At 52.9% G+C, this 16785-nt stretch overlaps 1 protein-coding gene across 2 annotated transcripts in view; it reads left to right on the forward strand.

The window, feature by feature from the left end:
• Window positions 1-240: 240 nt before the first annotated feature.
• The window catches only part of LDLRAD3 (low density lipoprotein receptor class A domain containing 3), an 88296-nt gene continuing 71751 nt past the window's right edge, over window positions 241-16785 (forward strand). For both annotated transcript variants that reach the window (XM_064152347.1, XM_064152355.1), the window contains exon 1: window positions 241-335. In XM_064152347.1, coding sequence (XP_064008417.1) covers window positions 302-335 — 34 coding nt within the window. In that variant the 5' untranslated portion in view covers window positions 241-301. The remainder of the gene's footprint in view (window positions 336-16785) is intronic.

A 16785-nucleotide genomic window follows, 5' to 3' on the forward strand; every position in this document is an offset into this window, starting at 1 on the left:
CCGGAGATCCCGGCTGGAGTGCCCAGAGGGCGAGGGACAGCTTCCAGATCCACGAGCCCGCACCCCCCACCATGCTTCTCGGCTCACGCCCAGGGGCGCCTCAGGAGAGCGGCGGCAGCGGCGGCGGCCCGGGCGCGCCGGAGCGGCGGACAGGCGAGGGAGCAGGGCGGGGCGGAGCGGAGCGCACCGCCTCCAGCCCCTTCCCTCCGCCCGCCCCTCCCTCCGCCCCCGCCGCAGGCTCCGTCGGGGCTGGAGCGGCGGAGCAGCGCGGAAAGTTTGCGGAGCGGCCGGCGCCGAGGCCATGTGGCTGCTGTGGCTGTTGCTGGGCTCGGCGGGTGAGTGCGGGCGGTGGCGGCGCGGGGCTTTGCCCAGGAGCGAGGTGGGCGTGCTCCGCTCGGCGGAGGAGAGCACCGGGGCCTCCCGCTTCCCCCCGCCTCCCCACGGCGGCTTGGTGCGGGCTGGGCCGGGGGCCGTCGCCAGCCTCGCCTCCTCTCCCCTCCCCCTGGTGGGCCCTGTTCCGGGGCACCGCCTGCCCCGCCGCTTGCTGGGCGGGCCGTGCCGAGCCGTGCCGTGCCGGGCCGCTAGCGGCGGAGGCGAACTCGCTCTCTGTTCCCCTCTCCCCCTCCCTTCAGGGCGTGTTCAGGGTGGGCGCGGCGCCCGGGGTGTGTGCGGCCGGCGTGAGACGAGACCCCGGGGGGCTTGGCGGGACCGGAACTTGCGGGAAGGCGCCAGGGTGGCTGTTGGGGTCGGTCGTCCCTGGGCGTCGAAATCACCGCCGGGTCGAAGGGACCATGGCGCCGCTGGTGCAGCCCGGGCCTGGCCCACCCGCGCCCCTTTCTCCCTGCCGAGGCCTTGCCGGAGCGGAGCAGGCAGGGGTCCGAGCCCTGCATGGCTTCCCCTGAGGTGCTGAGGGGGCGTCTCCTGCTCTTGATTCACACTCCTCGGTGTGGAAAGCCCTCCCGCCGTCGGCAGAGCCGGCGAGCCGCTGCCGTTCGTGCAGCTCTGCGGCAGGTGTGAATTACTCCTGCGAGGCGGTCGTGCCGGGCGCCGCTGCAGGCAGTGTGCGGAGCCCGCTGCGGTGCCCCCCGAGCCGCTGAGGTGGTGCCACGCAGTGGGTACGGCGCCGGTTATCAAAGCACCTGCTTTTTCTCAAAGAGGACTTGTCGAAGAAGAACTGATAAGTTTCACAGCTTCCATGATGAAAGTTTGTGTCAGTGGGTAGGAAGGTGAAGAGCAGTAGGATTTGAAGTGCTGTGAAACTGCCTGAGTGCAAACTTCAGCTGCCACAGCCGTGAGTCTTGTGTAGGTTTGGATGCCTTTGCAAAACTATTTTAAGAGCTCCTTTTTTTTCTGGAACGCTTCAAGCAAAGCTCAGGTTAATTATCACTTGTGTTGACTTCTTCCTTATTCATTTCCATTTTACTGCAGTAACGTTGCCCAGGTTCTACCTGGTTATTCAGAGCAAGGTGTACGTTTCCATGTGCTGAATGTGTTTGTTTGCAGTACCACTCTCAGATGAAACACGGAGGGTTCCGTGCTGCAGGATACTCATCTTGACACAGAAAGGTTTCCCAGGCTCCCACGGCCTCTGCTTCTGCTCCACCCTGGCCTGGCAGCAGTGACCAGCAAGTGCTGTTTCTCCTGGGGACCTTAGTGCTTGGGCTGGCTGACTGCACACTGCCCTGCTTGCAGAAGGGCTGCCCTGTGGTTATTTAGCCAGAGGTTCTGTGTTTGGGGCAGATCCAAAGAGTGTTCTGTGACACTACTTTCAGATGTGTCTGCTCTTCTCAGGTATGGGGTCTTTGGGAATTTGGTTTTTTAATGTTTCCTCTTGAGTATTTTGGCACCCTGCAAACTTCCCGCAGGGAGAATTAGTTTGTCTCTCTCTGGCCTTTGCTCTGTTTTGAATTTGAGTTCTGCTAACTCCTGCAAGCACTTGTTTTCTTCTTGAGTCTTTTTTGGGTACAGATGGGAAACTCTGAAACTCTGAGGATCAGTTTCAGTGAACAGAAGATAAACACTGTGTAGCATCTCTGTCTAAACAGTTGTTCTGTCAGCCTGCAGAGGTAACTGTTGCCTTCGATTGTGTCTGAAGATTTGCAAGGCAAAGTTTGATGTTTTGTTTGCATCTTTATTCGTAACATTTAGAGTTGGATCAAATAGTGGGTTTGATCCTGAAAGGCCTTAACTGCATGGGAAAGGTTTTATCTGCGTCTGAGTTGGGCCAAACCCAGGCACAAATTCAGGCTGAGTACAGAGTGGGTTGAGAGCAGCCCTGAAGAAAGAGACTTGGGGGTGTTGGGTGCTGAGCAGCTCCCCAGGGGCCAGCAGTGCCCTCATGCAGCCCAGAAGACAACTGTGTGCTGGGCTGCAGCCAGAGGAGTGTGGGCAGCAGGGCAAGAGAGGGGATTGCACCCCTTGGCTCTGCTCTGATCAGACCTCATCTCTAGTCCTGCCTCCAGGTCTGGTGTCCCCAGAAGAAGGACACATTGCTGCTGGAGAGAGTCCAGAGGAGGCCATAAAGATGGTCCAAGGGCTGGAGCAGCTCTGCTGTGAGGACAGGCTAAGGGAGCTGGGGGTGTTCAGCCTGGAGAAGAGAATGCTCCAGGGGGACCTCAGAGCAGCCTTCCAGTACCTGAAGAGATCCTGCAGGAAGGCTGCAGAGGGACTTTCCCTGAGGGTATCTAGAGACAGGACAAAGGGGAATGGTTTGAAGCTTATACAGAGCAGGGTTAGACTGGAGATGTGGAAGTTCTTCAGTAGGAGGGTGGAGAGACTGGCACAGGCTGCCCAGGGAGGCTGTGGCTGTCTCCTGCCTGGGGGTGTTGAAGGCCAGGGTGGATGAGGCCTTGAGCAGCTGAGTCTTGTTGAGAGCTGTCCCTGCCCATGGCAAGAGGTTGGAGCAGATGAGCTCTGAGGTCCCTTCCAGCCTGAGCCATGCTGTGATCTTGTGACAGACAGTGTGAACTTAACACTAGACTGGCTTGATTTCACTCTACCATTGAAGCTGAGAGTGGATCAATAAGGAACTGTGGCTCTGAACTGTTAACCTGTGTTCCCTGCACAGGAGCTCCCTGCTTCCCTGAAGGCTTCCCTTTTGCAGTCCCCACCTCATTTCAAGTCTCATCAGGCTCTGGGGTGCGTGCACACACATGCACACTTGGTCTCTTTCATCTCTCACTGCTCTTGGCAATGTAAGCAGGTTGTGCTTGCCTCTAATCCAGTGCTGCTGCCCTGTTTGTGGTGGGCTCTGACCCAGTTCCCAGTGCTTTACTCTGGCCGTCCAGCAGTTTCTGGATGTGAGTTAGGTTCTGCAAGGATTCCAGTTAGCAGCTGAGGCTGTAGTAACGTGATGGAGTTATGCTGATGTGGAAGAAGGTTTGTCAGTTAGAAAAGGGGGCTGAATGTTTATCTGCTTCCACAGTTTGTTGTACTTGAGCAATGCAAGATGAGCTGTGCACTGCTGCAGGGCATTGAGGCAAGGATTGCTTCAGAGCTCTGCAGACACCTGAAGCACTGAAATGTCAACAGGCTCTGAAAGGAAAAGAAGCTCTCTGTCATCCTGACGACTGTGCTGTCTCTTTGAGACAAAATGGTGGGTTTTTTATTGAAAGAAACCTAAATCTAATGAATATGTTTTGAACAGGTTAGAGAGAAGGTGAGAAATGATGGCAGGACTCACAAATACTTAGCTAAACAAACTGCTTTTTAAAAGCATGATTACAGAGAGCAGAGAAGGGGGATTGCTTTTTTCCCCTGACAGCAACAAACCCTTCCCATTCCAGCTGTGAAATAGATTTTCAGATTGTCAGTCGTTGACTGTCTGGAGAGTTGAAATGTGGTGCCCAGCTGGAATTCCAGAGTCTGGTCCCTGTGATGTCACAGTTCAATGTGAGGACCTTTCAGATGTGTAAACCAAATACTGACTGTACATGACAGATCTCTTAAAATATACAAAGAGAACCACAGAATTGTTCCATGTGGAAAAGACCTTTAGGATCACCAAGACCAATTGTCATCTAACTCTGTCAAGTCTGGTGCTGACCCATGGCCCTCAGCACCACATCTCTGCCTCTTTGAAACACCTCTGGGGATGGGGATTCAACCACCTCTATGGGCAGCTTGTGCCAGGCTTAGAGAACCCTTTCAGTGAAGAAGTTTCTTGTGATGTTCAACTTAAACTTTCCCTGGGGTAACCTAAGGCCATTTCCTCCTGTCACTTGTTCCTTTGGAGAAGAGACCGACCCTTGCCTGGCTCCATCTTCCTTGGAGGGAGTTGTAGAGATTGGGAAGGTCTCCTTTCAACTTTATTTTCTCCAGACTAAACATCCCCATCTCCCTCAGCTGCTTCTCGCCAGCCCAGTTCTCCAGACCCCTTCCAAGCTTTGTTGCCCTTCTCTGGACATGCTCCAGCCCCTTGATGTCACAGAATCATAGAATTGTGAGGGCTGGAAGGGACCTCAAGGATCATTTATCTCCAGTCCCCCTGAGGGCTGGTCAGGGGCAAGGACAGGCTCTGCTCACTTGCTCCCTGTGACAGGACAAGGAGCAATGGATGTAAGCTTCAGCACAGGAGGTTCCACCTCAGCACAAGGGAGAACTACTTTACTGTAAGGATCACAGAGCACTGGAACAGGCTCCTGAGAGACGTTGTGGAGTCTCCTTCCCTGGAGAATTTCAAGGCCTGTCTGGATGCCTTCCTTTGTGACTTGAGCTAGGTTATGGTCCTGCTCTGGTAGGGAGGTTGGACTAGATGGTCTCTTTGGATCCCTTACAACCTCTGACATCCTGTGATCCTGGTACACAGGGATGTGAACAGCTGTGAGTGCCAATAGGAGAAACAGAGTCCTTAGGCATAGACTCACTGAATGGCTTGGACTGGAAGGCGCCCTTCAGGGTCATCAAGTGCAACATCCCTGCAGTCAGCAGGAACAGAAAGTCACAGTAAGAGTGAGACAGCTCCTTCCTAGTTGAACTCGTAGCTTTGCCTCTGAGGTACGTAAGGGCAGTTCAAGGTTGGTAAATGGGTGATTACTCTGAATCTTTGTCAATCTAAGCTGTAGCTGGCTTTCCTCCAGAAGAGCTGACCTTACTTTGAGTGTGTGTGGATAGAGTTGAGTTGTGAGTGCACTCTTGCAGCCCACAGTCAGCCCTGTCCTCGCAGAACACAAGCCCGGATGCCGCTGGCTTCCGTGATGCTGGTGTTGGTCACATCTCGTAATGGAGTGCTGGCTGAATTTCAGATGCCTGACTGTGAGGGCAGTGTGAGCCTGGGTGGAGCTACAGGCAGGACTGTACAAACCCCAGCTGCTGTCAGCTTCTACATGGGCTGTTCCCATTGCATCGAGCCGAGGTGCTGCGTGTTCAGCTTGCTCTTCGTGAAGTGACATGGAGTGGGAGGAAGGAGAGATTTGGAGTGCCCCACAACACCCATCTGCAGCACTGTGGCCAATCCTGGTGCCCCCAGCACAAGAAGGACCTGGAGCTGCTGGAGAGGGTCCAAGGAGGTCAAGAAGATGATCAGAGGGCTGGAGAACTTCCCTTGTGGGGACAGGCTGAGAGAGTTGGGGCTGTTCAGCCTGGAGAAAAGAAGGGTCCAAGGAGACCTTGGAGCAGCATTTCAGTACCTGATGGGGCTCCGGGAGAGCTGGGAAGGGACTTGAGACAAGGGCTGGGAGTGTCAAAACAAGGATCAATGGCTTTGAGCTGGGAGAGGGGAGACTGAGACTTGAGACAAGGGAGAAACTCTTTAGAGTGAGGCTGGGAAGACATTGGCACAGGTTGTCCAGGGAGGTTGTCCCCTCCCTCCCTGGAGGTTGGCAGGCCAGGTTGGATGAGGCTTTGAACAAGCTGAGATGGTGGGAGGTGTCCTTGCCCATGGCAGGAGGTTGGAACTGGATGGTCTTGAAGGTCTCTTCCAACCCAGTGCATTCGGTGAATCTCTGAATAGCTTCAGTGACCTTATTCCATCTTTCAGTTAATGACTGTGGTTCACTTGTATGTCCCTTGAGGCTAAGAGCACAAGAGCCCTTTGCCTTCCTCCTTCCAGTTTCCATGAAGTGTAGAAGCAATGCTTTGCACCACAGTTTCCTGTCTGCACTGCAGATGGAGGTGCTTTTGTGATGTCTGTCCTTTGGAACAACTGGGATACTGGTAGGCATTCCGTGGAGAACGCTTGATTCACAGTTTTTGGACGTGGGCTCTTCTAAGGTAATGCCTGAAATGTTTGTCGCTTAGCTCCCTTGAGAACCCACCCAAAGGCAGCAAGTCCTTGGTGACATTGGTTTGCACCTCTTCATCACTCTCCCTTTTCAGATCCAGGCTAGAAAGCTTTTACTATTCTTATGCAAAACTGCTGGTCAGTGAGAGCAAAACTGCCCCAGCTTCTCCTCCTGCAGCAGTACTGATAACTTTCAAGCTTTCAAAGTGAAAGGCTCTCTACTTACTAATGGCTTCTACATGAGTTAGAGTTCAGTGTCTAATGAGATTGGGTACCCTTAAAACTTCTAATGGGATCTTTGAACATCTGCCAATGGCTATAGAGGTTTTCTGATGAATTGTTTTAATGGAGCTTTGCCTTGCTATTTGGTTAAGGGTCCTCAGGGTAGCCTCAGGCTGCTTACTTTCCAATTTGCCTGTGTTATCTGTAGATAAATGTCCACCTTATTGGAGCCTAATGGCCAATTAGCTGAGTCAAATGAAACCTGAAAATACAAAAAGCAGTTCTGAGCACTGGCAGGGTATTCTTGCCCTAAGGGAGGCTGAATCCAGCGCTGCTGGCGACCACTGCTCCTTTCCTTGGCCAGTGAGGCACAGCTGAGCCGGATCTTTCCTGCACTCCTGCTGCTTCCTTTGACTGCTCAACAAGAGGGGCAAAACGATGCAGCCTACTTCTGCAAACACTTCCCCATTCAAGAAGCCATCAATGTAGCTTCCTTTGGGGCTGTATGAAAGAGAGCCCTGTCAGCTGTGTCACATGCAGGCCACCTGACTTAGACCTCTCCAACACTTGGTGCTTCTTTCTGCCTTGGACAGAAGCGTGTCTGCTGTGAGGGACCTCGCAGCCACTCATGGCACCTTTCCCAGGCAGGCCCTTGGTGGTGGTGGGATGAGTTGGGGTGTTAGCAAACATGACCCTTCTGAGCTGCTTCCCATGTCCTGTGAGGAAATAGTGGGCTGCATCCAAAGCAGTGTGGTCAGAGATGGAGAGTGGGGAGGGATCCTGCCCCTCTGCTCTGCTGAGACATCACCTGCAGGGCTGTGTCCAGCTCTCGAGCCCTCCACACAGGAAGGACATGGAGAAGGCCACAAAGATGATCAGAAGGCTGGAGCAGCTCTGCTAGGAGGAGAAGCTGAGGCAGTTGGGGGTGTTCAGTCTGGAGGAGAGAAGGCTCCAGGCAGACCTAAGAGCAGCCTGCCAGGGCCTGAAGGGGCTACAAGAAGGCTGCAGAGGGACTGTTTGCAAAGGCCTGCAGGGACAGGACAAGGGCAATGGTTTGAGATGAGAGCAGAGCAGATTGAGATTGGATGTGAGGAACAAGTTCTGCACCAGGAGGGTGCTGGGACACTGCAACAGGTTGTCTAGGGAGAAAGTTGAGGCCCCATGCCTGGAGGTGTTCAGGGTGAGGCTGCCCAAGGCTGTGAGGAAGCTGCTGTAGTGGAGGATGTTCCTGCTGGGTGCAAGGGGGGGTTGGACTGGATGCCCTTTGGAGGTCCCTTCCAGCCCAAACCATTCTATGACTATGAAAATAAACTTGGCATAGATTTAGTAAACATTCCAGTGCTGTTTACTTTAGTTTGGAAGGACTCTGGCCTGTTGTTATGGAAAAAGCTGTGCTATCCAAGGGCTGGAACAACTGTTTTGGTTAGTGAAAAGTTGGAGCTCAGCTGTCAGAACTAAACCCTAGCATTAGCAGCTGTCCCCAGAGCTGCTCGTTGCATGTTTTCGGGCCTACCTTGAAGTACACAAATTCACCATCTGCTTTTAAAGAAGCTTCCTGAATTGTTCAGTAGAAAGGTGGTGAGACTCTGGCACAGGCTGCCCAGGGAGGCTGTGGCTGCCTCCTGCTTGGGAGTGTTGAAGGCCAGGCTGGGTGATGCCTTGAGCAGCTGAGTCTAGTTGAGAGGTGTCCCTGCCCATGGCAAGAGGTTGAAGCAGAGGAGCTCTGAGGTGTCTTCCAAGCTGAGCCCTTCTAGGAAAGGAGAGGCAGTTAATCTGTGTACCCCTATGCCCCTTGTGTCTCTAGGCTCAGGGAGTCCCTTATCTCTATAAAGTCTGTGTGAACTGGGTCCAGGTGGTGGCTGAGCAGGCTGCCATTTGGGAAACTGGAGTTTTGTCTGTTCCAGGGCAGCCCTACCTGTGTTTGAATTGGAGTGACTCAATTTTGGTGCTGAGCTGCGCACCTGCTCAGAAGGATTTTTGGTTGTAGCTTTGCCTGTTTACTGTCGAGGAATTAATGGTTCCAGATCCATTTGCAGGCTTTCATATTCATACTTGGCATTTGTTGTGCTGCTGCTTAAAAAGCAGCTGCTATACTTGTAAGAGTCCTGATCAGTTGTAGATCTTCAGGTAGCCATCTCAATAGCGTCTGAGCAGCAGAGCAACATAACTTAGGGATGCTGCAGCACTCTCCTGGGATAGGAGAGCACTAGTCATCAGCAGCAGAGAAGGGAACCCAAAGCCAAGGAACGCAGTGAGACATCTGTGGCAGGGCTGAATACTGTTTCAGGTCTTCTCCAGTGCCCCCAGAAGGCTGCCCTCTCCCGAGGGATGCTGCCGCGGGCTGGGCTGTGGCTCTTGCTGCTCCCAGTGCCCACGGAGCAGATGGCATGCCAGTGCTGAACCAGGCTGCTCTGTGACGTGAGGGCCTGCTGGGTCCTTCCAGTTGGCTGACACAGGGCTGCCAGTTCAGAGAGCTGAATCTGTTCCTGCCTTAGCTCTAGCAGCTGCTGTCGGGACGGAAGCTCTGGGAGTGTGAGATGGATGTTAGAATCTCAGTGGTCTTTTCCAACCTCAATGCCTCTCTGATCATCAAGTCCAGTTGTCAAACTAGAATTGTGGCCACTGAACCCCAAGTGCCATGTCTGCTCAGTTCTTTAACTCCTCCAGGGGTGGGGACTCTGCCTTTCTTTGGGCAAGACACAAGAGCATAAGCACCTGTGGGTACCTGTTTATCACTTTGGGAGGGACATAATGGCTCAAGCCTTTGATTTCCCCCACCAGCAGAAGGGTGGGGCAAGCCAGGACACGTTTTAGGCCTATGAGCCTTCCAGGACAGATGGGATTGCTGCAATCAGTGAATTCTGCACAGGGACTGTGCCTCTCTGCAGTGGGAATGTGTTACATGTGAGTAGAGCAGGACACAAATCAAGGGGATATCTGATGGTGCGCAAATAGCGCTCGGATAACCTCCTGGAGATAGCAGTGACCCTTGACAGTGCCCAACAGCAGACAGATCATCTGCTCTCTGCTTTGTGCCTCACTTCAAGTGGAAGTGCTGCTTGCCCACCCCGAATTTGGCAGATGCTGGGGAGTGCTGGGTTCCCACAGTGGCTGGTGATACTCATCCACTCTCTGCTCACTGCTGCAGCTGATTGCTGACTGCTTGGGTAAGTAGGATGCGGTAAGTAGGATGCCAAGAAATGGAAGGTTTCCACTGCCAGTGGCCCCTGCACTACTTTGCCAGTATTCCATGGCTGAGTTGTCCACATGCCTTTTTTTCTTCATCCGAGGCTGCTCTGTCCTAGGGCTGCACTGAACCTGGTGGAGTTTACAGACAGGCTGGGCCAAATGGTGTCTAATGGGGCTGTACCTTTTGTTCTGCATCAGCAGCGTGTCTGAGGGACAGGCTGGGGATGGAAGGCTCAGCCCTGCATGTGATTGCCTGTGCCTTCTGTTTCTCTTGCTTGCTCAAAGAGACTTCTCCTGGGCTTAGAGATGGCTGAGATCCTAAAGAGGCCACAAGAAGGCTGCAGAGGGACTGTTTGCAAAGGCCTGCAGGGAGTGGAACATGGCCTTATGAGGAGAGACTGGGGGACCTGGAGCTTTTTAGTTTGGAGAAGAGAAGACTGAGGGAGGATTTAATAAATGTTTATCAATATCTGAGGGCTGGGGGTCAGGAGTGAGGGACAGGCTCTGCTCACTGCTCCCTGGGATAGGACAAAGAGCAGTGGATGTAAGCTGCAGTACAGGAGGTTGCAGCTCAACACAAGGGGGAACTTCTGTACTGTAAGGGTCACAGAGCACTGGCACAGACTCCCCAGAGAGGTTGTGGAGTCCCCTTCCCTGGAGACTTTCCAGGCCTGTCTGGATGTATTCCTCTGTGACCTGAGCTGGGGTATGGTCCTGCTCTGGTAGGGAGATTGGACCTGATGATCCCTTTGGGTCCCTTCCATCCTCTGATATCTTGTGATCCTGTGACAAGTTGAGGGCAATGGTTTGAGATGAGAGCAGAGCAGATTGAAATTCAATGTGAGGAACAAATTCTGCATCTGGAGGGTGCTGGAACCCTGCACCAGGTTGCCCAATTTGGTAGTTGATGCCTCATGCCTGGATGTGTTCAAGGTGAGACTGGCCAAGGCCTTGAGCAACCTGTTGTAGTGGAGGATGTCCCTGCTGAGTGCAGGGGGGTTGGACTGGATGCCCTTTGGAGGTCCCCTCCAAGTCAAACCATTCTGTGGGTCTGTGCTGTGATTCCTTCTTGCTGCTGCCCAAATAGCTTAAAGGTCTGCTGCTGCTGGCTGTGAGCTGGCTGAGAAGGCTGTTCCAGCTGTCCCTTTTGTATGGCTACCTTGAGTTGTGTGAGCTCTTGCTGATGGTTCTCCCCCAGAATGGGAATAGTCACTTGTGGAGTGGCTGGCAGTTGGAAATCTGTTTTGCTTTCCTTATGTCTGGAATGTGCTTTAAGTGGTACCATCAGGTGTGAGGACTTGGAGTGCTGCAGGGTCTCCTGCTGATGTTCCCTGGTTGCAAAAACAAGTGCCCCCAGGCTCCTTGAGTGGAGCCAGCCAGCAGGTTGAACACCAGAGAGGAAACTGTACAGTAGATGTCCTGGGAAATACGTGGTGCTTGTTTCTCTTAGCCACAGGGCAGCCTCTGCTCTGTGGGAGATGGGGACTGAAATCCAAATGAGGTGGCAGGACAGTGCCACAAGCCTGGCACAGTGGGCATGGAGAAGCCAGGAAGGACTTTAATCTATCCCCTAGGGCTTTCAGCCATGTCACTGGATGGAGATCTAAAGGGCCAGTAGAGCTGCAAGCATAGTATTTGCTAAGCACTTCTGTGGAGGTGAGGACATTGTCTTCACCCTGCAGAATGCAAACTGCTGAACACTTCTGCAGGGTTTGGCTGTGTGAAGGGTTTTGAGAGGCTGTGCCACATCCCCCCCAGTCAGCACATGGAGAACCACAGAAACATTGAGATTGGAAAAGGCCTTTATGGTTTTTGAGTCCCACCAGAACCCCACTACCATGGCCACTAAGCTATGTCCTAAAGCTCCACATCTACAGCTTCCTGAACAGCTCCGGGGTGAGGACTCCACCACCTGCCTGAGCAGCCTGTTCCAGGCCCTCAAGACTTTTGCCAAAGAAGATTTTTCCTGATGTCCAACCCAACCCTCCCCTGGCACAGTTTCAACCCATTGCATGTTGTCTTGCTGCTGGGTACTTGGGAGAAGAGGCCAACCCCAGCCTCACTCCAGCCTCCTCTCAGAGAGCTGTAGGGAGCAATGAAGTCTCCCCTCAGCCTTCTCCAGAGTAAACAACCCCAGCACCAAGTCCATTGGAGGGTGTCCTTCATCTGAGTCTGTTCCACCATGGAGACATTTCAGCAGCCATGTGATGTTTTTGGGTGCAGTGGGTTTTTGTTGTGTGTTTTTTGGTTGGGTTTGGGTTTTTTTGGAGGGGAGCTTTTTTTGGATTTGATTATTTTGAGTTTGGTTTGTTTTTTTTTCCTTCCTTTCTATTTTTTCTGTAAACATCCATAGTTCCTAAAAGGATTCAGTTCTATCCTAAACAGATCAACAAGAATTTTAGTACTATTTTAATACATTCTTGAAACTGTGTCCAGATTCTTCTTTTCTGTTAGTGAATTTATCCTAGAGTGCTTTGTGTTGGAAGGGACCTCCAAAGGGCATCCTGTCCAACGCCCCTGCACTCAGCAGGAACATCCTCCACTAGAGCAGCTTCCTCACAGCCATGGCCAGCCTCACCTTGAACAGCTCCAGGCATGGGGCCTCAGCCACCTCCCTGGGCAGCCTGTTGCAGAGTTCCAGCACCCTCCTGGTGCAGAACTTGTTCCTCACATCCAATCTCAATCTGCTCTGCTCTCATTTCAAACCAAATCACTTGTCCTGTCCCTGGAGGCCTCTGCAAACAGTCTCTCTGCAGCCTTCTTGTAGCCCCTTCAGGTCCTGGCAGGCTGCTCTTAGCTCTGCCTGAAGCCTTCTCTGCTCCAGGCTGAACACCCCCAGCTCCCTCAGCCTGTCCTCTTAGCAGAGCTGCTCCAACCCCTGATCATCTTTGTGGCCTCCTCTGGACTCTCTCCATCAGGTTCATGTCCTTTTTGTGTTGAGGGCTCCAGAGCTGAACACAGCCCTGCAGGTGATGTCTCAGCAGAGCAGAGAGGTAGGATCCCCTTTCTCCATCTCTGGTCATGCTGCTTTGGATGCAGCCCATGCTGCCACTTGCCTTCTGTGCTGCAAGCTCACACTCTCTGCTCCTGTCTGGCTTCTCCCCCACCAGCATCTCCAGGTCCTTTTCTGCAGAGCTGCTCCAGGCTGCTTTCATCAGACATCAGAAGTTTTTCTCCTTTAAGATATCTCTTCCTCTGTGTTTTTTCCCATGGTCTTCATTCTTCATCTGACCATGCAGCTTGTGTTAAGGTTCCACCTGCCTGGGGCCCCGTCTGTGCACACAGCACTGCTCTGGACTGGTACAATGAGGACGAGAAGCAGGTGAGGTGACACTGACCTGCTGTGCAAGAGCCAGGCTGTGGCTGCAGCATCATCCCTGCCATGGCTCTTCCAGCAGCCTGTTTCCTATTGACAAAATGCAAATGCCAGTTGTTGTTCTGGTCTTGAATTGCCTGCAGAAAGCAGCAGCAGTGGCAGCCATGCAGCACTCCCTGAGTCACTTCATCCTCTGTACCTAGTTCTATTATTACTGTGTAAAGCACATCAGAGGGCTGGGGTTGAATGGAAGCTATAAGCAGGCTGTAGGCAGGTGGCTGTAAAAGCTGTTATTTTTCACTTGAAGTGATTATTTTCTAGAGCTCTGGTAGTGATGCTGAAAGTTGCTGACTTCAGATGAACAGCGAGCTGTATACATCTGTCATTCTTAAGCCCCATCCTCTGCCCTTGCCTACCTCTCTTTCAGACTTGTCTCATGGTGGTTGTATGAGCAGAGCCACAGGAGAAGGGCAAGTTCACACAGTCTTTTAGAGGAGAAGCCTCTCAGATCTCAAGTAATAGCACAATGTCTTCAAACACACCCAGGGTGTGACGTTTCATGAGGTTTGTGTCCTGTGATGTCTCACCACTGAGTTGGACCTGTCTGTATCGCACCTTGGGCTGCGTCCGTAGCAGCGTGGGCAGACGTGGAGAGAGGGGATTCTGCTCCTCTGCTCTGCTGATAAGAGAGGGGGACAGGAAAGGTACTCATGGCCAACATCCACCCAGCAATGAGATTTCCAAGTGGGATCTTATCTACTTTCTTCAACAGGAAGAAGTCTGAGCACTGCTGTCACAGTGTTTTTGTGCAAGAGCACGACAGACTGTGATTGTCTTTCTTTACTCTTCTCCTAAGGAAAAAGAGCAGTGATATAGTAAGGCTCTCACTGAATTGGAAGTGAAAATACAGAAAGGTTGTATTTAAAGGTGTGCAGGAAAAGATACAGGATACCTGAATCCTTAACACCTAATACAGGTACAGGATACGTTGAGAATTACCCCAAAACCTTCCCTCCAAGCAAACCAAAGCCACCAAAACCCAAAAAACCCAATGCTCACTTTCTTCCATCCCCCATTGTCTCCCATCAGGCCCAAGCAGGCCAGATTGACTGCAGCCCATGGCTTTTAAGGCCACAGCCTACAAGGTGTGCTTGCATAGTTACTCAGATAGGGATCTCTCTGGAGAGGTAGGGAGAAAAGAGAACAACTTGACCTTGCTGGTGACTTTTAATGTGTTTGCAGGATGATGGGATAGTATAACAAAACTGCAGTATCCAGGGGTGACCAGTTCATCCCCTGGCATGGATCTTGGTCTCTGTAGGGTTTTTTTTAGGGAGTCTGGGAACCCCTCGAGCCATGGCCTGTTGGTGGGGAGGGAAGAAAAGAATACAGCTTGCCTTTAGCTCTGCAGCCCGCAGCACAGGAAGGACATGGACCTGATGGAGAAGGTCCAGAGGAGGCCGCAAGGATGATCAGGGGGCTGGAGCAGCTCTGCTAGGAGGACAGGCTGAAGGAGCTGGGGGTGTTCAGTCTGGAGAAGAGAAGGCTCCAGGCAGACCTAAGAGCAGCCTGCTGGGACCCAAAGGGGCTACAAGAAGGCTGCAGAGGGACTGTTTGCAAAGGCCTGCAGGGACAGGACAAGGGCAATGGTTTGAGATGAGAGCAGAGCAGATTGAGATTGGATGTGAGGAACAAGTTCTGCACCAGGAGGGTGCTGGGACACTGCAACAGGTTGTCCAGGGAGAAAGTTGAGGCCCCATGCCTGGAGGTGTTCAGGGTGAGGCTGCCCAAGGCTGTGAGGAAGCTGCTCTAGTGGAGGATGTCCCTGCTGGGTGCAGAGGGGTTGGACTGGATGCCCTTTGGAGGTCCCTTCCAGCCCAATGTAGTCTATGATTATTCAACGAGATAAGCTAAAGCCTGGACACTGCTGCCAGCTTCACCCCCAGCAGACATCACTTCGTCTGCCTAAGCTGCTTGTCTGTAGTTCCTTCCTCAAGCAGCAAAGCAAAGTTTGCATGAGCAGCGATTGTCTTGGCACTGCTCTCGCTTGTCCCTAGCAGCAGAAGCCGCAGAGCCAGCCGTGTCATTCTGTGGCCCAGCCCGCGTGGAGGTGGTGAGGGCTGATGAAGGCTGCTGTCCCGCAGGGATGCCTTGGCCCTGCCTGCCCGCTGGCAGGGGGTGCCAGAGACGAGGCGCAGGGCTCTGGCAGCGTGCGGCAGCGGGGCACAGACAGCAGAACAGGAGGAGCTAACAAAACCCTTCTGAGGAGATCAGGAGAGTTAAGATCTGCACCTGGAGCCTACTGCCTGTGTGGGTACAGCACATCGGAAGGGGAGAGCAAGCTGTGGTGTTGGTAACAAGGGGACAGCCTGGGCTCTGTGCCTGCATGAAAAGGCCACACCTCGGAAGGAGCCAGCAAAACACAGCTGGAACGCGAGGCTCTGCAGAGGGACCAAGTCCAAGAAGGGCCAGGATGCAGGTTAAAGGAACAAAGCAAAACAGCAACAATGTCCTGAACAATAAAGAAAAACCTGCTAACCTCTCGCTCCACAGCTCTGAGCTGATTCCCAAGTGTGAGGAGATTGCTGACAGATAACCATGATTTTAATCTGGACAGAACCAGGCATGTCTGCAGACTTCCCTACCCTGGGAAGGCAGCTCTGCTCCTGCTTTGAAGTCTTGCCCTAGGAAGAGAAAACAAGACCTCTCTCCTGAGACTGCTAAAAAAAAGCCTGGAAGAGGAACAGGAATGTTTTTCCAAACAATACACTGCAGCAACAGTTAAAATTAGGAGACGAATTAGCAGAAGACAATCAGAGTCTGGGGTGGGCAACAGTTCAGGAGGATCAGAGCAGCTGTGCTGGTGGTAGTGAAAGCACACAGGCAGTGGAGGTGGGATCCTGCTCAGCAGAAGCACTGCCTGGAAATGATAACAGTCTCCTCAAACTGGAAGGCAAACCCAAAGAAGAGGTCAGAGTGAGGCTGCAGGGCAGACAGACCCGAAGAGCCCCTGAGCTGGGTGGTGAAACATGCTGCAGAGCAGACTCTGAACACCTCTGAGTTTTCAAGTGGAAAGGGAACTGGTTCCCCTCCAGCCACAGTGACAGAGCATGCACAGAGCACAGCTGCAGAAAAGACAACTTCAACAAGCCTTGAGGTGAAGGCTCCCCAGGTTGGGTTACAGTCAGCCAGTTTTCTGCCCCGCAGTACTGAAAACATGACAAGCCACAGCCCAGCCTTTAGACCAGTTAGGCCTTCACACCTCTGAGTATTTTGGAGGTCACTGTTCATCATGGAATGGATTGGGCTGGAAGGGCCCTCCAGAGGTCATCCACTCCAACCCCCCTGCACCCAGCAGGGACATCCTCCACTGCAGCAGCTTGCTCACAGCCTTGGCCAGCCTCACTCTGAACACCTCCAGGCATGGGGCCTCAACCACCTCCCTGGGCAGCCTGTTACAGTGTCCCAGCACCCTCCTGGTTCAGAACTTGTTCCTCACATCCAATCTCAATCTGCTCTGCTCTCATTTCAAACCATTGCCCTTGTCCTGTCCCTGCAGGCCTTTGCAAACAGTCCCTCTGCAGCCTTCTTGTAGCCCCTTCAGGTCCTAGCAGGCTGCTCTTAGGTCTGCCTGGAGCCTTCTCTTCTCCAGACTGAACACTCCCAGCTCCTTCAGCCTGTCCTCCTAGCAGAGCTGCTCCAGCCCCCTAATCATCTTTGTGGCCTCTGCACCCTCTTCATCAGGTCCATGTCCTTGCTGTGCTGAGGGCTCCAGAGCTGGAGGAAAGCTGTATTTCTTTTCTTCCTTCACTGTCAATGGGCCATGCAAAATAGTGCT

Source organism: Pogoniulus pusillus, chromosome 1 (genome assembly GCF_015220805.1).
Source record: "Pogoniulus pusillus isolate bPogPus1 chromosome 1, bPogPus1.pri, whole genome shotgun sequence".
NCBI lineage: Eukaryota > Metazoa > Chordata > Aves > Piciformes > Lybiidae > Pogoniulus > Pogoniulus pusillus.